The sequence below is a fragment of the Mustelus asterias genome, chromosome 14 (assembly GCF_964213995.1).
Source record: "Mustelus asterias chromosome 14, sMusAst1.hap1.1, whole genome shotgun sequence".
NCBI lineage: Eukaryota > Metazoa > Chordata > Chondrichthyes > Carcharhiniformes > Triakidae > Mustelus > Mustelus asterias.
Window position 1 is genome coordinate 101,817,022 of NC_135814.1, and position 27,825 is coordinate 101,844,846.

Genomic DNA, 27,825 nt, shown 5'->3' on the forward strand with positions numbered 1-27,825 from the left:
GTTTCACAAACACGGCATATATAGACAAAGACACAATTGCGAGATAATTACAGATTGGAATGTGAAGAATGGATTATCTTGCAATTGTATCTTTGCCTATATATGCCATGTTTGTGAACCAACCTCCACTCACCTGATGAAGGAGCAGCGCTCCGAAAGCTCGTGATTCCAAATAAACCTGTTGGACTTTAACCTGGTGTTGTGAGACTTCTCACAGTATGAAGGTTCTGCTGCTGAGGTGGCCTCCAATTTCAGCGACTTCAGGAATCCCCTTTGACAACTTTCCCGAGTGACTGGCGTCGGAACATGTGGGCGCACTGGCGAGGGGCAGGTCAGCCTGACAATGGCAACCGAAGGCCCACGCTCGGTGTGCCATCCTTCCAGGGGCTGGCGGCGGGCAGGAGTTGTCTCAGACGATGGCTCCTGCTTTCTTGTGCTCTCAACCCACCTGAGCAGGCAGATCCTGCCTCCCACCCCTTCCCCGCCAGCCAGCCACTGAGCTGGGTGGCACTCCACTGGAGGCTGGCTTCATCGTACAAGCTACGGACAGAGGTTGTCTTACAACCTCAGCTTAATATCAATAATTTCTCACCTCGCACCCACCACCACCCCCCCAAAAAAAAAGGTAGAAGTTCTTGAGAATCAGATGTGAAATATCCTGCACTTTATTTAGCGTCAACTTCTTTTGTTGGGATAAGGGGGGAGTCCATTCATCCCCTTGAGTCTGTTCTATTAGAGCGTGACTGACCTGTACCTCAGTGGCATTATTCCTCCCATTGGTCCCTTAAACTGGAGTTTTCCCCACCGTAGGAAATATTTCAGCCGTGCCATCAGGTCCTTCCCATCATCTTAAACACCTCAATTTGATCATCTGGAACTCGAGGGAATGCATGGCTGGTCTACGTCACCTGTCTCCATCATTTGGGCCTTTTAGCCCTGCTGGATTCTAACCCAGGGGCCGGAGGTGAAAGGGAGCGTAGTTTATCCAGCTTCCCACAACCGCAGTGTCTTGGTGGCCACTGTGCAGCCAATCTGGTGATTTACACAACAGACAAGAGCCAGGCCAAGGCAGAAACCCTCATCACAGTTCAAAGGTTACACTCCTGAAGTGCCTTAACTGCCAAGGCGACTGACATAAAACTCGTTTCCAAATTCCTCCACACTCTCCCGCCTCCCCCCTCTCCAGCCTCCCCTCCCCCCCCCCCCCCCCCCCCCCCTCTAATCACCCCCAGCCCCTCCAAAAATCCCTCCACTCCTACACTTCTCAACATCCAGGTGAGCATTGCCAGCCATTCAAGTGAGATTCGCCGGGAGGGCTAGCGCCGGTCCGATGGACCAAGCGGCCATCTCTCGTGCTGTGGACGTGATTCTGTCGCACGATGAACGCGTCTCGGTGGAGTTCCCGTTCCCTGCTCCTCACCCATTGATTCTTGCCTCGTTCTGGTAGGCTTGAGGAATGGCAGCTCATGAACTATGAACCTGTGGTAGGAGGGGCACTGCGTGAGATCCACCAATCGCAGGATGACAAAGCGGCCCTGTGGGAGCAGAGAGAAACCATTAGTAAAGAGCCCATCGGAGCGGGCTGAATTTAACCCTCCGCTGCCCAAAAAAACCAGAAGCAGGCTCGGTTAGGCTTTAAAATGTTAGAAATCCCAACCTGCCCACCATTGGTTTCATGGGGAGGCAATGGCCTAGTGGTATTATCACCAGACTATTAATCCAGAAACTCGGCTCATGTTCTGGGGACCTGGGTTCGAATCCTGCCACGGCAGATGGTGGAATTTGAATTCAATTTTGAATTAATCACCCGTCCCATTGCTGGAAAGTGGGGGCATGGGACCCTCATTTGATCCCCAAATTAGGGACCTAAAATCTGGGGGAAAATCCTACCTGTTGACTCTGTTTCTCTCTCCATAGATGTTGCCAGACCTAACGAGGGGTTCAGCCTATTCTGCTTTCATTCCGTGGCAGAAGGACATTGGCCTAGCAATTCCTATAAAGGGGAGGTGATGGCCTAGTGGTATTATCACCAGACTATTAATCTAAACACTCGGCTAATGTTCTGGGGACCCGGGTTCGAATCCCGCCATGGCAGATGGTGGAATTTAAATTCAATAAAAAATATCCGGAATTAAGAATCTACTGATGGCCATGAAACCATTGTCGATTGTCTTAAAAACCCATCTGGTTCACTAATGTCCCTTTAGGGAAGGAAATCTGCCGTCCTTACCCGGTCTGGCCTACATGTGACTCTAGAGCCACAGCAATGTGGTTGACTCTCAACCGCCTCCAAGGGCAACTAGGGATGGGCAATAAATGCTGGCCAGCCAGCGACGCCCATGTCCCATGAATGAAAAGAAAAGAATGGAAGCTAACCATTCCACTCATGGGAGACGGGTCAGTTAGTAATGTAAATCTGGAAGGTTCCTATTCAACAACTTTGACAATTGATTTTTGAAAAATAGACTGAATTAATTCTGAATTAAATATAAAACATTCCCCAACATGGGTAAATGTGTGGGGTTAGGGGAAAAGGGCTTGGGTGGGAGTCTTGGTTGGTGCAGACTCAATGGGCCGAATGGCCTTCTGCACTGTAGAGATTCGAGACCCACCAGAGTCTCACCCATGTTCTGGGGGTTCAGCAGAGACCAAGGAGGGGGCAGCTCAGCACCAAAGGCAGAGGACTCATAGATGAAAGTAAAGTTTATTTGTTAATGTCACAAGTAGGCTTACATTAACGCTGCAATGAAGTTAGTGTGAAAATCCCCGAGTCGTCACACTCCGGTGCCTGTTCGGGTACACCGAGGGAGAATTTAGCACGGCCAATGCACCCTAACCAGCATGTCTTTCGGATTGTGGGAGGAAACCGGAGCACCCGGAGGAAACCCACGCAGACACGGGGAGAACGTGCAGACTCCACACAGACCCAAGCCGGAAATTAAACTCGGGTCCCTGGCGCTGTGAGGCAGCAGCGCTAACCACCGTGTCCCGGTTAGAAATCAGTTAGGAATTCACCTTAGTGATGAAAATCAGATGCTCCAAATTGTTGGGAATGACCTGGCTGTACAGGAACTCCTCGGTGGTTGAGTAATCTGAAAGAATCTCGATGGAACTGTCGGGTAAAGATTCCAAAAGTTGTAGTGACCTGGAAGAGTGAACAAAGCCATGTGTGTCCAAACGAAAAAGATTTGTAGTTGTATAGTGCTTTTCACCATGATTGGAAAGCATTTCAGAACAAATCAAGACATTTTTATGTGTAGTCACTGTGATAATGCCACATATTTACCCCCCCAATCCATTTAACCTGTATTACTTTGGACACTAAGGGGCAATTTAGCATGGCCAATCCACCTAACCTGCACATCTTTGGACACTAAGGGGCAACTTAGCATGGCCAATCCACCTAACCTGCACATCTTTGGACACTAAGGGGCAATTTAGCATGGCCAATCCACCTAACCTGCACATCTTTGGATACTAAGGGGAAATTTAACATGGCTAATCCACCTAACCTGCATATCTTTGGACACTAAGTGGCAATTTAGCATAGCCAATCCACCTAACCTGCACATCTTTAAACACTAAGTGGCAATTTAGCATGGCCAATCCACCTAACCTGCACATCTTGGGAGGTGGGAGGAAACTGGAGCACCCGGAGGAAACCCACGCAGACACGGGGAGAACGTGCAAACTCCGCACAGGCAGTGATTCAAGCTGGGAATTGAACCCAGGCGCTGTGGGGCAACAGTGCTAACCACTGTGCTACCGTGCTGTCCATAGTTATCTAGCAAGACTTCCCTGTTTATCCCAATAATGATGCATTTTCAGAGACTTTGTTCGTGAAGAGGATTTATTTATGAGAATCTACAAGAGCAGCTGCGTATCGGCAGCTGGTTCTAAAATATCTTTGCCGAGAGGAACTCCTCCCCCTGGGATGATTCCCCGCTTCCGATTGGTCACCCAGGCAGGTGACCCTGGGTTGTGTTGCCCTTAAAGGGGCAGTCACCATAATACTCCATCCACCATTGGTGGTAAAAGGCCCAATGAACATCACTAATAGTTCGTGCCTCAGTGCAGCAACAACTTTGCGGTGGTTTACGGCACTCGTGGAACAAGGTGATGGAAAGAAGTCAGGAATGTCAAAACAGTGGAAAACCGTGGGAATTACTCTACCTGAAAAAGATGAAGCGCTGGTGAGATTCTTTGAGTAGTACCTCATGAAGCCTGTTATCAAAGAAATCCTCTTTGTCCACCACCAGTAGCTCTGTGACTTCCATACAGACGGCGGTGAAATTCCTCCGCAGGCCTTTCAGCACTGCTATCTCCTGCAATAGGGACGCAGCGATTACACCTCGTTCCACAACTTAGGTTCACGGAGCGCCTTTATCACAGTGAAATGTCCCACAATGCTTCACACCACGTTAATAAACAAAGTAGGAGACCGAGCCACTGATGGAGAAATTGACTGAAAGCCTCGGGCCTCACTCGCGGCTGGGACTCTTGGCTGCTGCTGAAAACCAACTGAGTTTTAGCCGGAATGCCACTCGGTTCTCACTTGCAGCCCGGGAAGCCGCGGACGAGATTGGAGAATCCCACCCTTCGTGTCAGGAGTCCAGAAGCTCGGTCAATGAGGTCGGTTTTAAGGAGTGTCTTAAAGTGAGGTTTTTTAAATTCATTCGTGGGACGTGGATGTCGCTGGCTGGGCCAGCATTTATTGCCCACCCCTAGTTGCCCTTGAAATGAGCAGCTTGCTAGGCCATTTCAGAGTGCACTTGAGAGTCCATTGGCTATTCAAATCCCTACAGTGCAGGATGAGGCCATTCGGCCCATTGAGTCTACACCGACTCTCCAAAGAGCATCTTTTTAAAACATTTGTGGGACATGGGCGCCTCTGGCTGGCCAGCATTTATTGCCCATTCCTAGCTGCCCTTCAGAAGGTGGATGTGAGATGGCTTCTTGCATCGCTCAGTCCACGTGCTGTGGGTTGAGCGATTGGTACTACAGGCCATTTCAGAGGGCAGTTGAGAGTCAACCACATTGCTGTGGCTCTGGAGTCACATGTAGGCCAGACCAGGTAAGGATGGCAGATTTCCTTCCCTAAAGGACATTAGTGAACCAGATGGGTTTTTCCGACAATGGTTTCATGGTCCTCAGTAGATACTTAATTCCAGATTTTTAAAAATTCAATTCAAATTCCACCATCTGTCGTGGCGGGATTTGAACCCGGGTCCCCAGAACATCAGCGTTAATAGTCTAGCGATTATACCACAAGAGGGATATGGAAGGAATTCCAGAGTTTGAAGCCCAGGCAGCTGAAGGCATGGCTTGGAGCAGTGAAGATTGGATAAGAGCTGACTCAAGAACAGCTTCTTCCCTGCTGCTGTCAGACTTTTGAATGGACTTACCTCGCATTAAGTTGATCTTTCTCTACACCCTAGCTATGGCTGTAACACTACATTCTGCACCCTCTCCTTTCCTTCTCTATGAACGGTATGCTTTGTCTGTATAGCGCACAAGAAACAATACTTTCCACTGTAAATCAAATCAAATCAAAGAGCCCCGATTGGAGGAACATAAATGTCCCGGAGGGACAGGGAGGAGATTACAGGGATATGGAGGGGGACGGCTGTGGAAGGATTTGGAAACAAAGATGAGAATTTTGAAATCAGGATGTTTCCTGGCCACTCTCAAGCAGGGATAGGAGGTCTTGCGGCGAAGTGAGAGCGCCCCTACTGCTAGGCTCAAAGTCCCGGGTTCGAGTCCAACACCAGGACTTGTTGGCCTCGGAAGGAGCATTCAGCATGGTTCAACGGGCTGACAATCTGCTCTGGAATCCCCCCCCCCCCGCACTGTTCCCCAAAGGATAAAAAACAGTGTCGGTGTGAAGATACGCCAATAACAACCTAGCAGGAAACCCGCGAGTCGTCACGATGCAGCCACAGGGGTCAGACCGAGGCAGGTCATTCACTGATATTCAGGATCAAATATGCAGTGACCTCGCAATCTCAGACATGTTCAAGATCATATATCCCTTATCTCGGCCATGTTTAGGAGCACACATCTCGTGAGTTCCCTCTCTCGGCCATTGTTGCGAAGTTTGTATTTGTACAATTGTCTGTACTTAGAGTTTAAAAAAAGGTGCAGGTGCATACAGAGTACACAGACTGAAATGATTGTATCGAGAGACCAGGCAGTAGCGTTGTCAAGACAACTGGCTGTTTTTGAATTTTAACCAATCAGTTTTAAAATAGGCATTTGAATAACAGCAGCCTATTAGATTTGAATTTGATGTTTTGGTAAACTGAGAACCAATCCCATTGTGGGGATGTTGGTAAGTGCCAGCTCCAGAGAGCCAGACAGCAACTGCTCTTTGCCACAGCTCATAGCTTTTAGCTATCGAATAGAAAAAGGTACCGAAAGAAGCCAGAGATTCCAGACAGAAGAAAGAAGATGCCGGAATATAAAATCTGGTTGTATTTAGAGAGTGGCTAAAAATTCTATTTTTTTGTTACTAAGTGGGAATTATATTTATCTAAACAACATTCCATTAGAATAGTGTTTTATTCAGTTTGTTAATAGTCGAGTTAACCTGTTCACTGTTAGTTAGATAAATAGTGTTAGTTGTTGAGAGAGTCTCATTTTGATTTAACCACTAAAAGTTGCTGAAGAGCAGCTCATAGTATTTCTCACACACTTTTAACAGATTATAAAGCAAAGTGCTCCTCTTTGAGTGGGTAGGTGTTAGTTCTGAGAGAGGGGATCTACCTCCCCCTTCAATAGCCATGCTACTGCCAGCATAGGTCAAGTGGAAGATGGAAGGTACACCGGGGCTGCTGTCATTGGTCACTGGTTCCAGTTGCTCCCTCCGCCTTACACTGGAGCGTCAGCCTGGATTATCAACACAAACTCTGGAGCCAGCGCTTGAAAATGTAAGAGGCAATTCTGCCAGGAAGTGAACCAGACAAAACTAGCGTGAAAGAACTGGGTGCAGGTATCAGCTTGTTGCAAGTTGTGTTATAACTGGTGAATAACATTGGTATTTGGGAAGAAAGACATTTGTTTGTATGTTTTATCATCCCAAAGTGTTTGACAGCGAATTAAATGTCTTTGCAGTGTCTCCACAGCACAGCAAGCTCCCAATGTGATCAATATTGGCCAGCGCTCCTGGACGCTCCAATGCAGGACAACCTCAGTGGGTAGGTGGGAACTCAGTTTGACACAGCATCTGAAAGACAGCGCCTTCAACCATGCAGCATCCCTCAGCACCGCACTAGTTCATCTGCGGAGGTTTCTGGAGTGGAACTTGAATCTACAACCTTCTGGCTCAGAGACTGAGCTTCCGAAACCGCGATTGATAATCCATTTAGGGATAAAGGTGGAAATTTGCTGATAAAAAGGAACTGCGACAGATCGGAAAATACAGGAAGACACAGCTTGAACTCAGAGCATTGTGACTTACTGCAAAGAACAAAGAACAAAGATCAGTACAGCACAGGAAACAGGCCCTTCGGCCCTCCAAGCCTGTGCCGCTCCTTGGTCCAACTAGACCAATCGTTTGTATCCCTCCATTCCCAGGCTGCTCATGTGACTATCCAGGTAAGTCTTAAACGATGTCAGCGTGCCTGCCTCCACCACCCTACTTGGCAGTACATTCCAGGCCCCCACCACCCTCTGTGTAAAAAACGTCCCTCTGATGTCTGAGTTATACTTCGCCCCTCTCAGCTTGAGCCCGTGACCCCTCGTGATCGTCACCTCCGACCTGGGAAAAAGCTTCCCACTGTTCACCCTATCTATACCCTTCATAATCTTGTATACCTCTATTAGATCTCCTCTCATTCTCCGTCTTTCCAAGGAGAACAACCCCAGTCTACCCAATCTCTCCTCATAGCTAAGACCCTCCATACCAGGCAACATCCTGGTAAACCTTCTCTGCACTCTCTCCAACGCCTCCACGTCCTTCTGGTAGTGCGGCGACCAGAACTGGACGCAGTATTCCAAATGTGGCCTAACCAGCGTTCTATAAAGCTGCATCATCAGACTCCAGCTTTTATACTCTATACCCCGTCCTATAAAGGCAAGCATACCATATGCCTTTTTCACCACCTTCTCCACCTGTGTTGCCACCTTCAAGGATTTGTGGACTTGCACACCTAGGTCCCTCTGTGTTTCTATACTCCTGATGGCTCTGCCATTTATTGTATAACTCCTCCCTACATTATTTCTTCCAAAATGCATCACTTCGCATTTATCCGGATTAAACTCCATCTGCCACCTCTCCGCCCAATTTTCCAGCCTATCTATATCCTGCTGTATTGCCCGATAATGCTCTTCGCTATCCGCAATTCCAGCCATCTTCGTGTCATCCGCAAACTTGCTGATTACACCAGTTACACCTTCTTCCAAATCATTTATATATATCACAAATAGCAGAGGCCCCAGTACAGAGCCCTGCGGAACACCACTGGTCACAGACCTCCAGCCGGAAAAAGACCCTTCGACCACTACCCTCTGTCTCCTATGGCCAAGCCAGTTCTCCACCCATCTAGCCACTTCTCCTTGTATCCCATGAGCCTTAACCTTCTTAACCAACCTGCCATGTGGGACTTTGTCAAATGCCTTACTGAAATCCATGTAGACGACATCCACGGCCCTTCCTTCATCAACCGTTTCTGTCACTTCCTCAAAAAACTCCACCAAATTTGTAAGGCACGACCTCCCTCTTACAAAACCATGCTGTCTGTCACTAATGAGATTGTTCCGTTCTAAATGCACATACATCCTGTCTCTAAGAATCCTCTCCAACAACTTCCCTACCACGGACGTCAAGCTCACCGACCTATAATTTCCTGGGTTATCCCTGCTACCCTTCTTAAACAACGGGACCACATTCGCTATCCTCCAATCCTCAGGGACCTCACCCGTGTCCAAAGAAGCGACAAAGATTTCCGTCAGAGGCCCAGCAATTTCACCTCTCGTCTCCCTGAGCAGTCGAGGATAGATGCCATCAGGCCCTGGGGCTTTGTCAGTTTTAATGTTCCCTAAAAGACCTAACACTTCCTCTCTTGTAATGGAGATTTTCTCTAACGGGTCAACACCTCCCTCCGAGACACTCCCGGTTAACACGCCCCTCTCCTTCGTGAATACCGATGCAAAGTATTCATTTAGGATCTCCCCTATTCCCTTGGGTTCTAAGCATAATTCCCCTCCTTTGTCCCTGAGAGGTCCGATTTTCTCCCTGACAACTCTTTTGTTCCTAACGTATGAATAGAATGCCTTAGGATTCTCCTTAATCCTGCCTGCCAAGAACATCTCGTGACCTCTTTTTGCCCTTCTAACTCCCCGTTTGAGATCTTTCCTACTCTCTCTGTATTCCTCCAGAGCTCCATCTGTTTTCAGTTGCCTGGACTTAACGTACGCCTCCCTTTTCATTTTAAGCCCTTGGTTTATTTTCTGTTCATGATCTCATTTCCCTGCACTAGTCGTAGTGGAGGCCATTTGGTCCACTGAGCCATGCTGGCTCTCTGTGAAGCAATCCAATCAGTCCCACTACCAGAATCTATCCTCGTAACGCTGCCAGTTTAATTCCCTCATCACCATCCAATTTCCTTTGGAAGGGTGGGCTTGGGTGTTGAGGCAGAGTGAGGGAGGGGAGGGGGCATGAGGATGGATCCAATCCCCTCCCTCTCCATTTCACCACTCCAGTTGCCTGGACAAATACACACACACCGGGCACTCGCACATACACACATGCGTACACACACAAACACACGCAAACACACACACACTCACTCACACTCTCTCTCTCACACACAGACACACACATGCAAGCACATGCACACACACACACACACAAACACAGACCCACACACATACCACATGCATGCACATACAAAATCACATGCACCGCATGCATGCACATCACACACACACACACACACGAGTGCACACACACAGGCTCACAAACGTACCACATGTGCACACACACACACAAGCACACAGAATACTCACTCCAAACCTTGCGCCCTTTCTCATGTCTGTCTGATGTCCTTCCTCAAATGCGGTGCTCCCATCTTCGTCAGTAGTGAAGCTAACTCCCCCGGTGTATATGAAGTAGAAACTGTGCGCAGTTTGCCCCTTCTTAATGATTACCCTCCTCCGCCTGAACCTAGGGCAAGAGCAACACATTTGGGTGAAAGTCAGATGGCCTTTAGCTCCCACACCCCGCCCCCCCCCCCCCCACCGCCCCCGTGCCCCCACCCACATTCCTTCCTTCTCACTCCGCCTCAGATGCCAGCTCCTCTCTCCACAGATTATAAGAACATAAGAACTCGGAGCAGGAGTCGGCCATCTGGCCCCTCGAGCCTGCTCCGCCATTCAATAAGATCATGGCTGATCTTTTCGTGGACTCAGCTCCACTTACCCACCCACTCACCATAACCCTTAATTCTTTTACTGTTCAAAAATTTATAGAACATTGAACAGTACAGCACAGTACAGGCCCTTTGGCCCTCGACGTTGTGCCGAGCTTTGTCCGAAACCAAGATCAAGCTATCCCACTCCCTATCATCCTGGTGTGCTCCATCTGCCTATCCAATAACCGCTTGAAAGTTCCTAAAGTGTCTGACTCCACTATCACAGCAGGCAGTCCATTCCACACCCCAACCACTCTCTGAGTAAAGAACCTACCTCGGACATCCCTCCTATATCTCCCACCATGAACCTTATAGTTATAGAACATAGAACATAGAAAGTCACAGCACAAACAGGCCCTTCGGCCCACAAGTTGCGCCGATCACATCCCCACCTCTAGGCCTATCTATAGCCCTCAATCCCATTAAATCCCATGTACTCATCCAGAAGTCTCTTAAAAGACCCCAACGAGTTTGCCTCCACCACCACCGACGTCAGCCGATTCCACTCACCCACCACCCTCTGAGTGAAAAACTTACCCCTGACATCCCCCCTGTACCTACCCCCCAGCACCTTAAACCTGTGTCCTCTCGTAGCAACCATTTCAGCCCTTGGAAATAGCCTCTGAGAGTCCACCCTATCCAGACCCCTCAACATCTTGTAAACCTCTATCAGGTCACCTCTCATCCTTCGTCTCTCCAGGGAGAAGAGACCAAGCTCCCTCAACCTATCCTCATAAGGCATGCCCCCCAATCCAGGCAACATCCTTGTAAATCTCCTCTGCACCCTTTCAATGGCTTCAACATCTTTCCTGTAATGAGGTGACCAGAACTGCGCGCAGTACTCCAAGTGGGGTCTAACCAGGGTCCTATAAAGCTGCAGCATTATCTCCCGACTCCTAAACTCAATCCCTCGATTAATGAAGGCTAGTACGCCATACGCCTTCTTGACCGCATCCTCCACCTGCGAGGCCGATTTAAGAGTCCTATGGACCCGGACCCCAAGGTCCTTCTGATCCTCTACACTGCTAAGAATGGTACCCTTCATTTTATACTGCTGCTCCATCCCATTGGATCTGCCAAAATGGATCACTACACACTTATCCGGGTTGAAGTCCATCTGCCACTTCTCCGCCCAGTCTTGCATTCTATCTATGTCTCGCTGCAACTTCTGACATCCCTCCAAACTATCCACAACACCACCTACCTTGGTGTCGTCAGCAAACTTACCAACCCATCCCTCCACTTCCTCATCCAGGTCATTTATGAAAATGACAAACAGCAAGGGTCCCAGAACAGATCCCTGGGGCACTCCACTGGTCACTGACCTCCATGCAGAGAAAGACCCCTCCACAGCCACTCTCTGCCTTCTGCAGGCAAGCCAGTTCTGGATCCACAAGGCAACAGCCCCTTGGATCCCATGCCCTCTCACTTTCTCAAGAAGTCTTGCATGGGGGACCTTATCGAACGCTTTGCTGAAGTCCATATAGACCACATCCACCGCTCTTCCTTCGTCAATGTGCTTGGTCACATTTTCAAAGAACTCAACCAGGCTCGTAAGGCACGACCTGCCCCTGACAAAGCCGTGCTGACTACTTTTGATCATACTAAACTTCTCTAGATGATCATAAATCCTGTCTCTCAGGATCCTCTCCATCAACTTACCAACCACTGAGGTTAGACTCACCGGTCGGTAATTTCCCGGGCTGTCCCTGTTCCCTTTCTTGAATATAGGGACCACATCCGCAAGTGGCCCCTAGTAACAGCAACATTCACCCGAGGAAATAGTCTCTGAACATCCACTCTATCTATCCCCCTCATCATCTTATAAACCTCTATTAAGTCGCCTCTCATCTCCTCCGCTCTAAAGAGAACAGCCCTAGCTCCCTCAACCTTTCCTCATAAGACCTACCCCCCAAACCAGGCAGCATCCTGGTAAATCTCATTTGCACTCTTTCCAATGCTTCCACGTCCTTCTTATAATGAGGTGACCAGAACTGCACACAATATTCCAAATGTGGTCTCACCAAGGTCCTGTACAGTTGCAGCATAACCCCATGGCTCTTAAACTCAAACCTCCTGTTAATAAACGCTAACTCACTATCGGCCTTCTTCACAGCTCTATCCACTTGAGTGGCAACCTTCAGAGGTCTATGGATATGAACCCCAAGATCTCTCTGTTCCTCCACATTCCTCAGAACCCTGCCGTTGACCCTGTAATCTGCATTTAAATTTGTCCTACCAAAATGAATCACCTCGCACTTATCAGGGTTAAACTCCATCTGCCATTTTTCGGCCCAGCTCTGCATCCTATCAATGTCTCTTTGCAGCCTACAACAGCCCTCCACCACTCCACCAATCTTGGTGTCATCAGCAAATTTACTGACCCACCCTTCAGCCCCCTCCTCTAAGTCATTGATAAAAATCACAAATATCTATCCTTGCCTTAAAAACATTCAATGAGGTAGCCTCAACTGCTTCACTGGGCAGGGAATTCCACAGATTCACAACCCTTTGTGTGAAGAAGTTCCTCCTCAACTCAATCCTAAATCTGCTCCCCCTTATTTTGAGGCTATGCCCCCTCGTTCTAGTTTCACCCGCCAGTGGAAACAACCTCCCTGCTTCTATCTTATCTATTCCCTCCATAATCTTATATGTTTCTATAAGATCTCCCCTCATTCTTCTGAATTCCAATGTGTATAGCCCCAGTCTACTCAGTCTCTCCTCATAAGCCAACCCTCTCAACTCCGGAATCAGCAACAGCCATTGTTACCCGTCAACACCTGCACATCCTGGCTTCGCAGCAGACATTGTTTAACTGCCATTGGCTGGGAAACTGTGGCATAACGGGGAATGTCGCCGGACTATTAATCCCAAAGCTTAAGTGAGTTCTCTGAGGAAAGAGGTTCAAGTTCCACCACGCCGGGTGGTGGAATTTAAATTCCATTAATAAAATCTGGAATGACAAGTATCATCGATTGTCGGAAAGACCCATCTGGTTCACTAATGTCCTTTAAGGAAGGAAATCTGCTGTTCTTACCTGGTCTGGCCTACATGTGACTCCAGACCCACAGCAATGTGGTTAACTCTTAACCGCCCTCTGAAATGTCCGAGCGAGACACTCAGTTCCAGGGGCAATTAGGGATGTGTAACAAATGCTGGCCCAGCCGGCGACACCCACATCCCCATGAAAGAATACATATTAAAAGATTCAAAATGTGGAAGCTAGTCTAAATTTCCCATTCCCTGTGCCGTGTACATGGGGGATCAACACCTTATGGGCTTGGGGTGGCACGGTGGCACAGTGGTTAGCATTGCTGCCTCGCAGCGCCAGAGACCCTGGTTCGATTCCCAACTTGTCTGCATGGGGTTTGCACGTCCTCCCCATGTCTGCATGGGTTTCCTCCGGTTGCTCCGGTTTCCTCCCACACTCCAAAGATGTTCAGGTTAGGTGGATTGGCCCTGGTAAATTGCCCCTTAGTGTCCAAAGATGAGTAGGTTAGGTGGATTTACCATGCTAAATTACCCCTTGGTATCCAAAGATCATAGAAACTCTACAGTGCAGAAGGAGGCCATTTGGCCCATCGAGTCTGCACCCACAACAATCCCACCCAGGCCCTATCTCCGTAATCCCACATATTTACCTCACTCATCCCTCTAACCTAAACATCCCAGGACACTAAGGGGCAATTTAGCATGGCGAATGCACCTAACCTGCACATCTTTGGACTGTGGGAGGAAACCGGAGCACCCGGAGGAAACCCACACAGACACGGGGAGAACGTGCAAACTCCACACAGACAGTGACCCAAGCCAGGAATCGAACCCAGGTCCCTGGAGCTGTGAGACAGCAGTGCTAACCACTGTGCCGCCCAATGTGCAGGTTAGGTGGATTGGCCATGCTAAATTGCCCCTTAAGTGTCCAAAGAAGTGCAGGTTAGGGGGATTTGCGGGGTAAGTATGTGGGGATAGGGCCTGGGGAAGGTGCACTTTCGGAGAGTGGGTGCAGACTCAATGGGCTGAATGGCCTCCTTCTGCGCTGCAGGGATTCTATGATTCTCTACTACTAGGTCTGTCAACTATGATGCAATATATTCCTGGATGTTGCATCACATGATTTGCCACTAATCCAGCCATTGGTTCGGCCTACACATCCACCATTGTGATATCAGGCCCTCCCACACCAATTGACAAGCAAACTCAGGGACCAATGCTTGATTCTCTGGAGTGGTCCATCTTTCCCCTTCTGGTCCCACCGTGGGTGAGATACTCTGACGGGAAGCCCATGTTAACGTGTCGGCCTGACCCGCTGTGACTGTACGGGAGGGGTAGGGGGCGTGGGCGGTAAGATTCAAACCGTTGTATTTATTATTATTCATTTATGGGATGCGGACATCACCTGGGTGATTTATTACCCTTCGCTAATTGCCCCTTGAACGGAGTGTCTCGCTCGGCCATTTCAGAGGGCAGTTGAGAGTCAACCACATTGCTGTGGCTCTGGAGTCACATGTAGGCCAGACCGGGTAAGGACGGCAGATTTCCTTCCCTAAAGGACATTAGTGAACCAGATGGGTTTTTCTGACAATGGTTTCATGGTCATCAGTAGATTCTTAATTCCAGATTTCTTTTACTGAATTCAAAATCCACCAACTACGGTGGCGGGATTCGAACCCGGGTCCCCAGAAGGTCATCCTGGGTCTCTGGAATACAAGCTCAGTGAGAATACCACTATGCTACCACCATCACTCCGAGCACCCTCCACCCCCACCCTCCTGGATGTAGGAAGTGCACAGCAAGATCCCGTAATCGTAAATGAGATCATGAGCAAATTATCTGTAATTTTGCGATGTTGATGGAAGGATAAATATTGGGAGAAGTTTCCCTCCCATTGCTCTGGGATTCTTTACACCCCCATGTACACAGGGCCTCGAGTTTAATGCCTCATTAAAAAGACAACACTCCCGGCAGTGCAGCACTCCCTCAGTATGACACCGGACTATCGTGTTGTTTTTTCTGGAGCGGCGGAGGCTGAGGGGAGACCTGATAAAAGTCAATAAAATTATGAGAGGCATAGACGGGGTTGGCAGTCAGAATCTTTCTCCCAGAGTTAAAATGTCAAATACTCGGGGGCATGCACTTAAGGTGAGAGGGGAAAGTTCAAAGGACATGTGAGGGGTAATTGTTTTTACATACAGGGTGGTAAGTGTCTGGAACGCGCTGCCAGGCAGTGGTGGTGCGGGCAAATATGATGGAGGGGGTTGAAAGGGCAGTTCGTGGGCGGCACGGTGGCACAGTGGTTCGTACTGCTGCCTCACAGCGCCAAGTACTCAGGTTCGATTCCGGCCTCGGGTCACTGTCGGTGTGGAGTTTGCACGTTCTCCCCATGTCTGCATGGGTTTCCTCCCAGTGCTCCAGTTTCCTCCCAAAGTCCAAAGATGTACGGGTTAGGTAGATTAGCCACGCTAAGTTGACCCTAATGTCAGGGGATTAGCAGGGTAAATACGTGGGGTTATGGGGATAGGGCCTGGGTGGGATTGTGGTCGGTGCAAACTTGATAGGCCGAATGGCCTACATCTGCACTGTAGTGATGTAAGATACTAAAATAAGCACATAAATATGCAAGGAATAGAGGGATATCGACCAAGGGCAGGCAGAAGGGATTAGTTTAATTTTGCATCATGTTCAGCACAACATTGTGGGCAGAAGGGCCTGTTCCTGTGATGTACTGTTCGATCTTCTTTGTTTCTATATGTCTTGGGGCTAAAGGGATCAAGGGATATGGAGGGGAAGGGGGATCGGGATATTGAATTCGATGATCAGCAATGATCATAATGAATGGTGGAGCAGGCTTGAAGGGCCGAATGGCCTACTCCTGCTTCTAGTTTCTGTGTGTTCAATTGGAGAGTAGGACCTAATCCCACTGTCAACCTGACCCAGAGACCAGGGTCACCGAGGGTCAGGAGGAGCAGTCTCCCCTCACTGCGTGCACTGAAACTCTGTCCAAAATGTTGACTGATTCAGCCAGGCAAGGATTGTAGAATGATCACAGCACAGAAGGGGGCCATTCAGCCTGTCATTTGGGTTCTGGCTCTCTGTAAGAGTAACTCACCCAGTTCCTCCTCCTCTCCCCGCCCCTTTCCCCCTGTGGATCTTTGATCTCCTTGGAAGGTCTCTGTGTGCCTGCTTACCCTTCGTATCGTATAATCTTTGCCAGCTGGAGCTGGTAGGCCTTGGTGTAGTGTCTAATGCAGAGCAAGGACCTCATTGAGCACAAAAGTATCTCCAACTCCTCCATCGACCTGCTTTCCGGTTGTTTCATGGTGATCTGAATTGCTCGGACTGGCAGTCGATTCTGAGGATGCAAACAAGCACAAAGAAACCTCAGATATTTGCACCTTAACACAGGACAAGTGTCAGGAAAGGAGGCATAGTTTTGACTGAGCTATGTATCGTTAAATATTAGAAATGAGGTTTAGTTTAAGTGAGTTTAGTTTAGCGCTTCTGTGCAAGGAGGGCTCATACAGCGAGGCAATATGGGTAGAGCTCAGGAATAGGAAGGATGTAGAGGAACAGATGTGTAGGCAGATTTTGGCAAGGTATAAAAATAACAGGGTTGTTGCAGTGGGAGATTTTAACTTCCCCTATATTGACTGCAACTCACTTAGTGCTAGGGGCGTGGATGGGGCAGAGTTTGTAAGGAGCATCCAGGAGGGCTTCCTGAAACAGTATGTAGATAGTCCAACTAGGGAAGGGGCCGTACTGGACCTGGTATTGGGAAATGAGCCCGGCCAGGTGGTTGACGTTTCAGTAGGGGAGTAGTTCGGGAACAATGACCACAATTCAGTAAGCTTTAAGGTACTGATGGATAAAGATAAGTGTAGTCCTCAAGTGAAGGTGCTAAATTGGGGGAAGGCTAATTACAACAATATTAGGCAGGAACTGAAGAATGTAGATTGGGGGCAGATGTTTGAGAGCAAATCAACATCTGGCATGTGGGAGGCTTTCAAGTCTAAGTTGATAGGGATTCAGGACCGGCACATTCCTGTAAGGATGAAGGATAAGTATGGCGAGTTTTGGGAACCTTGGATAACGAGAGATATTGTGAGCCTAGTCAAAGGAAAAAAGGAAGCATTTGTCAAAGCTAGGAGGCTGGGAACACACGAAGCAAGTGTGGAATACAAGGAAAGTAGAAAGAAACTTAAGCAAGAAGTAAGAAGAGCTAAAAGGGGTCACGAAAAAGCATTGGCCAGCAGGATTAAGGAAAATCCCAAGGCTTTTTATACATATATAAAGAGCAAGAGGGTAGCCAGGGAGAGGGTTGGCCCACTGAAGGACAGGGGAGGGAATCTATGCGTGGAGCCAGAGGAAAGGGGTGAGGTATTAAATGAATACTATGCGTCAGTATTCACCAAAGAGAAGGACTTGGTGAGTCTGGGAAAGGATGTGTAGATAGTTTGAGTCATGTTGAGATCAAAAAGGAAGAGGTATTGGGGTTCTTGAGAAACATTAAGGTAGACAAGTCCCCAGGGCCTGATGGGATATACCCCAGAATACTGAGAGAGGCAAGGGAGGAAATTGCTGAGGCCTTGAGAGAAATCTTTGTATCCTCACTGGCTACAGGAGAGGTCCCAGAGGACTGGAGAGTAGCCAATGTTGTTCCTTTATTTAAGAAGGGTAGCAAGAATAATCCAGGTAATTACAGGCCGGTGAGCCTTACATCAGTGGTAGGGAAATTATTGGAGAGGATTCTTCGAGACAGGATTTATTCCCACTTGGAAATAAGTGGACATATTAGTGAGAGGCAACATGGTTTTGTGAAGGGGAGGTCGTGTCTTATTAACTTGATCAAGTTTTTTGAGGAAGTGACGAAGATGATTGATGAGGGTAGGGCAGTGGATGTTGTCTACATGGATTTCAGTAAGGCCTTTGACAAGGTCCCTCATGGCAGACTGGTGCAGAAGGTGATGTCGTATGGGATCAGAGGTGAGCTGGCAAAGTGGATACAAAACTGACTCGGTCAAAGAAGACAGAGGGTAGCAGTGGAAGGGTGCGTTTCTGAATGGAGGGCTGTGACAAGTGGCGTTCCTCAGGGACCAGTGCTGAGACCTTTGCTGTTTGTAATATATATAAATGATTTGGAGGAAAATGTAACTGGTTTGATCAGTAAGTTTGCGGATGACACAAAGGTTGGTGGATTTGCGGATAGCGATGAGGACCATCAGAGGGTACAGCAGGATATAGATCGGTTGGAGACTTGGGCGGAGAGATGGCAGATGGAGTTTAATCTGGACAAATGTGAGGTAATGCATTTTGGAAGGTCTAATACAGATAGGAAATATACAGTAAGTGGCAGAACCATTAAGAATATTGATAGGCAAAGGGATCTGAGTGTACAGGTACACAGGTCACTGAAAGTGGCAATGCAGGTGGAGAAGGTAGTCAAGAAGGCATACAGCATGCCTGACTTCATCGGCCGGGGCACTGAGTTTAAAAATTGGCAAGTCATGTTGCAGCTTTAGAACATAGAACAGTACAGCACAGAACAGGCCCTTCGGCCCACGATGTTGTGCCGAGCTTTATCTGAAAGCAAGATCAAGCTATCCCACTCCCTATCATCCTGGTGCGCTCCATGTGCCTATCCAATAACCGCTTAAATGTTCCTAAAGTGTCTGACTCCACTATCACTGCAGGCAGCCCATTCCACACCCCAACCACTCTCTGCGTAAAGAACCTACCTCTGATATCCTTCCTATATCTCCCACCACGAACCCTATAGTTATGCCCCCTTGTAATAGCTCCATCCACCCGAGGAAATAGTCTTTGAACATTCACTCTATCTATTCCCTTCATCATTTTATAAACCTTTATTAAGTCTCCCCTCAGCCTCCTCCGCTCCAGAGAGAACAGCTCTAGCTCCCTCAACCTTTCCTCATATGACCTACCCTCCAAACCAGGCAGCATCCTGGTAAATCTCCTCTGCACTCTTTCCAGCGCTTCCACATCCTTCTTATAGTGAGGTGACCAGAACTGCACACAATATTCCATATTGTGAGCTTTATAGAACGTTAATTAGGCCTCACTTGGAAGAGAGTGTTCAATTCTGTTCGCCACACTACCAGAAGGATGCGGAGGCTTTGGAGAGGGTACAGAAAAGATTTACCAGGATGTTGCCTGGTATGGAGGGCATTAGCTATGAGGAGAGGTTGGAGAAACTTGGTTTGTTCTCACTGGAACGATGGAGGTTGAGGGGTGACCTGATAGAAGTCTACAAGATTATGAGGGGCATGGACAGAGTGGATATTCAGAAGCTTTTTCCCAGGATGGAAGAGTCAATTACTAGGGGACATAGGTTTAAGGTGCGAGGGGCAAGGTTTAAAGGAGATGTACGAGGCAAGTGTTTTATACAGAGGGTGGTGGGTTACTGGAACTCGCTGCCGGGGGAGATAGTGGAAGCAGATACAATAGTGAATTTTAAGGGGCATCTTGACAAATACGTTAATAGGATGGGAATAGAGGGATACGGTCCCCGGAAGGGTAGGGGGCTTTAGTTAAGTCGGGCAGCGTGGTCGGTGCAGGCTTGGAGGGCCGAAGAGCCTGTTCCTGTGCTGTAATTTTCTTTGTTCTTTGTAATAGTTAAAGTTAAAGTTAAGGAAATGAAGAAGAGTTTCCAAAAAGTCTGAAGTTAAAGGAACAAAAAGGAACAGCCTTTTGAGAGCAGGATACTGCTGATGAAAGTCGAGTCTGCATAGAGAAGAGCTAATAAGGTTGGTTACAGGTAAGGCACATATCCGAAGCAATCGTAATGTATATGGGATCCTTATTTTCAGTGGTTCTGAAACAATAGCATTCTGTTGGGGACTGAGTACCTGAGTTTGTTTGCAAGCTTTTAAGACAAAGCAAACCTGAAAGGAGAGGTGGAAAACCTGGTGCTGGATTCCCTGTTAAAAGTGGAGCGGAGGCTTTGTTTGAAAGGAGAGTTGGAAAGCCTGGAGTGGGGACTTAATGCAAACAGTGGGTGGAAAGCATTGGTTGAAAGAAGATTTTAAAGCGTATCATTTTGGGAGTGGAGTTTGGGAGTGGATTTTCTGAGAATAAGTTAAAATTACAATCTTTTGAGCCAATCTTTCCTTCCAATAGTAACACCAGCTGGGATGGGAACATAAGGAAGAGACTGAAACATAGAAATATAGAAGATAGGAGCAGGAGGAGGCCATTCGGCCCTTCGAGCCTGCTCCGCCATTCATCACCATCATGGCTGATCGTCCAACTCAATAGCCTCATCCTGCTTTCGCCCCATAACCTTTGATCCCCTTCGCCCCAAGTGCTATATCCAGTCGCCTCTTGAATACATTCAATGTTTTGGCATTAACTATTTCCTGTGGTAATGAATTCCACAGGCTCACCGCTCTTTGGGTGAAGAAATGTCTCCTCATCTCCGTCCTAAATGGTCTACCCCAAATCCTCAGACTGTGACCCCTGGTTCTGGACTCCCCCACCATTGGGGACATCCTCCCTGCATCTACCCTGTCTAGTCCTGTTAGTCCCCCCCTCATTTGTCTGAACTCCAGCAAAAACAATCCTAACCTAGTCAATCTCTCCTCATACATCAGTTCCACCATCCCCGGGATTGGCCTGGTAAACCTTCGCTTCACTCCCTCGAGAGCAAGAACATGTTGGGACACTCCATCATGAAGAGAATATGATGATATAAGGCCTGGAGCTCTCTGCCTTGTGGGAGCATCTTCACCAGCTGGACAGCAATGGTTCAGCCACCTCCTCAAGGGCAGCCATGGATGGGGGATGGCCAGAGTGTGGCCCTTTCCGCATGTTGCCCTGGATGTGCTTGAGGTTGGGAAGGAGTTGTGTCCTCCTCCTTGTACTATGTCTCAGCAAAAAAGGTTCATCCTGAGCAGCTCTGTGATGCAGGACTCTGTGCTCTATGGTCTGTTCCCAGGGACGGGGACTCTGTGCTCTACGGGCCGTTCCCAGGGACGGGGACTCTGTGCTCTATGGGCCGTTCCCAGGGACGGGGACTCTGTGCTCTATGGTCTGTTCCCAGGGACGGGGACTCTGTGCTCTACGGGCCGTTCCCAGGGACGGGGACTCTGTGCTCTATGGTCTGTTCCCAGGGACGGGGACTCTGTGCTCTATGGTCTGTTCCCAGGGACGGGGACTCTGTGTCTACGGGCCGTTCCCAGGGACGGGGACTCTGTGCTCTATGGTCTGTTCCCAGGGACGGGGACTCTGTGTCTACGGGCTGTTCCCAGGGACGGGGACTCTGTGCTCTATGGTCTGTTCCCAGGGACGGGGACTCTGTGCTCTATGGGCTGTTCCCAGGGACGGGGACTCTGTGCTCTATGGGCTGTTCCGGGGACGGGGACTCTGTGCTCTATGGGCTGTTCCCAGGGATGGGGACTCTGTGTCTACGGGCTGTTCCCAGGGACGGGGACTCTGTGTCTACGGGCTGTTCCCAGGGACGGGGACTCTGTGCTCTATGGTCTGTTCCCAGGGACGGGGACTCTGTGCTCTATGGTCTGTTCCCAGGGACGGGGACTCTGTGTCTACGGGCTGTTCCCAGGGACGGGGACTCTGTGCTCTATGGTCTGTTCCCAGGGATGGGGACTCTGTGCTCTACGGGCCGTTCCCAGGGACGGGGACTCTGTGCTCTACGGGCTGTTCCCAGGGACGGGGACTTTGTGCTCTACAGGCTGTTCCCAGGGACGGGGACTCTGCGCTCTACGGGCCGTTCCCAGGGACGGGGACTCTGTGCTCTATGGGCTGTTCCCAGGGACGGGGACTCTGTGTCTACGGGCCGTTCCCAGGGAAGGGGACTCTGTGCTCTACGGACTGTTCCCAGGGACGGGGACTCTGTGCTCTACGGGCTGTTCCCAGGGACGGGGACTCTGTGTCTACGGGCCGTTCCCAGGGACGGGGACTCTGTGCTCTATGGGCTGTTCCCAGGGACGGGGACTCTGTGCTCTATGGTCTGTTCCCAGGGACGGGGACTCTGTGCTCTACGGGCTGTTCCCAGGGACGGGGACTCTGTGCTCTATGGTCTGTTCCCAGGGACGGGGACTCTGTGCTCTATGGGCTGTTCCCAGGGATGGGGACTCTGTGCTCTATGGGCTGTTCTCAGGGATGGGGACTCTGTGCTCTATGGTCTGTTCCCAGGGACACATACTGAGACAAACATCAGCTGTGGTTGGAGGCACCAACTTGGTGAAAGATGCTCTTTGGTCCGCCCGCATTCTGTTGATCCTCCGGTGCGAGGAGTGATCCCTGACAGAGTGTTGCAGACTGGTACATTCCAAAGCTCAGGGCTAGGTGCTGGGGGATGCACTAAAACTTGGGACAGCCGTCACAGAATCACAATGGGGGAAGGACGATGTATAAGATTTTTCAGCCACAGGGGCTGGGAATTGTATAGACCCACTCGGGGGGCTGTATGTTTGACATGTAATGAATCTCGTACATATTACTGTAATTAAGCAACATAGAATACTGGAAGAAATTGCTCTTTTTTTTGGGGCAGCACGGTGGCACAGTGGTTAGCACTGCTGCCTCACAGTGCCAGGGACCCGGGTTCGATTCCTGGCTTGGGTCACTGTCTGTGCAGAGTCTGCACATTCTCCCCGTGTCTACGTGGGTTTCCTCTGGGTGCTCCGGTTTCCTCCCACACTCCAAAGATGTGCAGGTTAGGTTGATTGGCCATGCTAAATTGCCCCTTAGTGTCAGGGGGATTAGCAGGGCAAATATGTGTGGTTATGGGGATAGGGCCTCCTGACTCGATGGGCCAAATGGCCTCCATCTGCACTGTAGGATTCTATGATTCTATGAAATGGATTTGATTTGCACATTATGTAATGTCAACTTTGAATGGTCATAGAATCATAGAATCCCTACAGTGCAGAAGTTTAAGTTTACATTTATTTATTAGTTGTCACAAGTAGGCTTACATTAACACAGCAATGAAGTTACTGTGAAAATCCCCAAGTCGCCACACTCCGGCGCCTGTTTGGGTCAATGCACCTAATCAGCACGTCTTTCAGACTGTGGGAGGAAACCGGAGCACCCAGAGGAAACCCACGCAGACACGGGGAGAACGTGCAGACTCCACACAGACAGTGACCCAAGCCGGGAATTGAGCCCAGCTCCTTGGTGCTGTGAGGCAGTAAATGCCACTGTGCCACCGTGCTGCCCAAGTGTAATGTGCTTTTAAATTAACACCCACTTTATTTGATGTATGGTATTTAGTTCTTGAAAGTACATAAACTGGGTTCATGTCACACGTTGTCCCCAATAAAGATGGCTACCACACACGACCCCATCACACATTGCCCCCAATAAAAATAGTGACCATACATGTCCCCTGCTGCACATTGACCCCAATAAAGATGGCGACCACACATGACCCCATCACACATTGCCCCCAATAAAAATAGTGACCATACATGTCTCCTGCTGCACATTGACCCCAATAAAGATGGCGACCACACATGACCCCATCACACATTGTCCCCAATAAAGGTGGCAACCACACACGACCCCATCACACATTGCCCCCAATAAAGATGGTGGCCACACATGACCCCATCACACATTGCCCCCAATAAAGATGGCGACCACACATGACCCCATCACACATTGCCCCCAATAAAGATGGCAACCACACATGACCCCATCACACATTGCCCCCAATAAAGATGGAGGCCACACAGGCAACTGCATATGTACAACATTGGCAGAAATCGCGGCCAAAATATCCACTAACTTGGGCTGGTTGAGCTGAATGGACTGTTAAATTTGTTCCTAATACTCTTTTCACTAATTTAAGTTATCTGGTCCTTATTGTGGTCTTCACTTATTTTGCATTTGACCTTGTGAGTTTGCTTACGGTCGATGCTCACTGTGTTTGATCAGTTAAGCCTGGGGTGTGGACTCAGAGCAAAGTAAACCAAGTTGCGGAAAGAGCTGGAAGTGCGGGTGCAGATGTTCTGTGACGGCCGAAGTATTATAAAGCGTGCTCGGTACAATTCTAACACACATGGAAACATGGGACATCTCTGCCTAAGACCCGAGATATAAAATATAAAACACCTACTGCTCTATTGCATTTTCCAGTACGAACATCACTGAAATGTTAACAGCAACAATTACTCTACACTGTCCCTGAATTTTCTTATGATCAATCGATCAATCTACAAATCAGTCAGGAATGTAAGGGGAGGGGTGGGGGGTTAACTTACATGTTTTGCCTTGAAATATTGGGCATCAAAAGCGGCTTTGCTTCTTTCCCGCTGCTCCTGTTTGAATAAGAATAAGGATGTTAATCTTTTCAATGCCCAATGGGAGGCTGTGAGGAAAGGACGGAAAATCTGAGTGAAAACTGAAGGGGTTACAAAACCAGAAAACCAGAACGCAAACTTGAATCGTGCTGAAAAGAGATAGGTTGTCAAAGTTTACCCCCTTGCACTCATCAGGACAAACATGCAAGGCTGTGTCCTCAGCCCCTTACTATACTCCTTATACACCTATGACTGTATGGCCAAATTCCCCTCCAACTCGATTTTCAAGTTCGCTGCTGACACCACTGTAGTGGGTCGGATCTCAAACAATGACGAAACAATGTTGAGATAGAGAATCTGGTGAACTGGTGCAGCAACAATAATCTCTCCCTCAATATCAACAAAACAAAGGAGATAGTCATCAACTTCAGGAAGCGTAAAGCAGAACATGCCCCTGTCTTCATCAATGGGGACAAAGTAGAAAAGGTCGAGAGCTTCAAGTTTTTAGGTGTCCAGATCACCAACAACTTGTCCTGGTCCCCCCAAGCTGACGCTATCGTTAAGAACCAACCAACTCCTCTACTTTCTCAGAAGACTAAGGAAATTTAGCATGTCAGCTACGACTCTCACCAACTTTTACAGATGCCATAGAAAGCATTCTTTCTGGTTGTATCACAGCTTGGTATGGCTCCTGCTCTGCCCAAGACTGCAAGAAACTACAAAAGGTTGTGAATGTATCCCAATCCATCATGCAAACCAGCCTCCCATCTATTGACTCTGTCTACACTTCCCGCTGCCTCAGCAAAGCGGCCAGCATAATTAAGGACCCCACGCACCCCGGACATTCCCTCTTCCACCTTCTTCCATCGGGAAAAAGATACAAAAGTCCAAGATCACGTACCAACCGACTCAAGAACAGCTACTTCCCTGCTGCTGTCAGACTTTTGAATGGACCAACCCCACATTAAGTTGATCTTTCTCTACACCCTAGCTATGACTGTAACACTACATTCTGCACTCTCTCCTTTCCTTTTCTATGAACAGTATGCTTAGTCTGTATAACACGCAAGAAACAATACTTTTCACTGTATACTAATACATGTGACAATAATAAATCAAATCAAGAATGCCAAATTTCAAACAATCACAGCGATTTATACCTCAAGAGGAAAGGGTGCTGATTGGTGGGCAAGTTGACTCTGATTGACTAAAGTGTTGCCATGGAGAAAGCAACAGGGGACTTTAGGCTCCCCAAGCTCCAAGGTAATTAAAAAAAGGTGAACATGTTCCTTTTTTCGCAGAGAGAACGGGGCCTTGTGTTTGTCACTTGTAACAAGTGTAAATTAGCCACATTACGAGTAGGTTTCTGCCGAGCTGAGGTGGGTGAGCGGGGTAAGGAGCATGGGGACCCATTCAGAGTCTCTCGTCCAATACAATTCCAGAGTTTATTATTTTCCCGACTGCCCTACCGAGTGCATGGTTCCGGTGACACGCGGAGAAGTGTCCTGGGTTGTGTTTGCTGCCGCCACACCTGCCCAGGAGCACACTCATGCAGTCACGGTGCCCGTATCAAACAACAAGGCTTTGAACGCCAATCGAATGCTGCCTCGCCCCGACCCTTCGCTGCCCTACTCGCCACCTCGGTCTAATCCCACTGCCCTGCCCCTCTTGTCGGCCCTCTCGCTGGCTGGCTCACCTCTGAGCGAAGCAGTGAGTGGGGGTGGGGGTGGGGGGGAGGGTGTGGGGGGAGGGTGGGTGTGGGGGGAGGGTGGGGGTGGGGGTGTGGGGGTGGGGGTGGGGTTGGGGAGGGTGGGGGTGGGGATGGGTGTGGGGGGGAGGTTGGGGGTGGGGGGGTGGGTTGGGGATGGGGGGAGGGTGGGTTGGGGATGGGGGAGGGTGGGGGTGGGTGTGGGGGGAGGGTGGGGCTGGAGGGTGGGGGTGGGGAGGGTGGGAGGGTGGGGAGGTGGGGGTGGGGATGGGTGTGGGGGGAGGGTGGGGGTGGGGGTGGTGGGGTTGGGGAGGGTGGGAGGTGGGGGTGGAGGTGGAGGTGGGGGCGAAGGAAGGAGCAAGTTGGGCACCAAGTGGTTGGCGGGAAGACTCCAACACCAACGTTCTGTTCCAGGAAAACATGCGCACAATGATGAGATCATGACACCAACGTCCTATTCCAGGACAACTGGCACACAATGATGACATCAGTGGCACTGACAGGTGGGACTGTGGAATAGGGCCCCTATACCGTCACTTCCGGTCTGATCCCATTTCACGGCTCCCACTCTCTAACTTTCCTCATTACTCAACTCGAATTCCCCAAATTGACAATTTTTTGCAGGAATTCCTGTTAAAGCCTGTTTCCAGTGACTTTCATTAACATCGGCGCACTGAGCCTCCAACCATACAACACGTACAGCCAAGATTCCCCAGTACAGTTCCAGGGCCGAGGGACTTCAGTGGTGTGGACAGCTTGGGACTGTTCTCCTCAGGGCGGAGAGGGTTGCGAGGAGATTTGATAGAGATGTTCAAAATCATGAGGGGTCTGGAGAGAGTAGACAGAGAGATACTGTTCCCACTGAGCGAAACATCGACAATCAGAGGGCTACAGATTTAAAATCATTGGCAAAAGAAGCAATGGCAACATGAGGAAAGATTATTTACACAGCAAGCGGTTAGGATCTGGAACGTACTGTCAGAGAGTGCGGTGGAGACAGATTCACACAGTGAGTGGTTAGGATCTGGAATGCACTGTCTGAGAGTGTGGTGGAGACAGATTCACACAGCGAGTGGTTAGGACCTGGAATGCACTGTCTGAGAGTGTGGTGGAGACAGATTCACACAGCGAGTGGTTAGGATCTGGAATGCACTGTCTGAGAGTGTGGTGGAGACAGATTCACACAGCGAGTGATTAGGATCTGGAATGTACTGTCTGAGAGTGTGGTGGAGACAGATTCACACAGCGAGTGGTTAGGATCTGGAATGCACTGTCTGAGAGTGCGGTGGAGAGGTTAACATGAGGCATTCAAAACAGAATTGGATCATTATCAAATATGCAAGAAATTGTTGGGCTCTGGGGAACAGATGGGGGTGTGGGATTAGTCAAATTAGTATTACAGGGGGCTACCACAGATACAATG

At 49.1% G+C, this 27,825-nt stretch overlaps 1 protein-coding gene across 1 annotated transcript in view; it reads right to left on the reverse strand.

The window, feature by feature from the left end:
• LOC144503908 (cyclic nucleotide-binding domain-containing protein 2-like) overlaps positions 1-27,825 on the reverse strand; it is a 51,964-nt gene that overhangs the window by 14,288 nt on the left and 9,851 nt on the right. Inside the window, exons 4-9 of the mRNA XM_078228973.1 lie at positions 24,656-24,712; positions 16,598-16,761; positions 10,009-10,165; positions 4,174-4,325; positions 3,016-3,145; positions 1,421-1,535 (exon numbers count right to left, since the gene is read on the reverse strand). Of these exons, the coding sequence (XP_078085099.1) occupies positions 1,421-1,535; positions 3,016-3,145; positions 4,174-4,325; positions 10,009-10,165; positions 16,598-16,761; positions 24,656-24,712 (775 nt within the window). The remainder of the gene's footprint in view (positions 1-1,420; positions 1,536-3,015; positions 3,146-4,173; positions 4,326-10,008; positions 10,166-16,597; positions 16,762-24,655; positions 24,713-27,825) is intronic.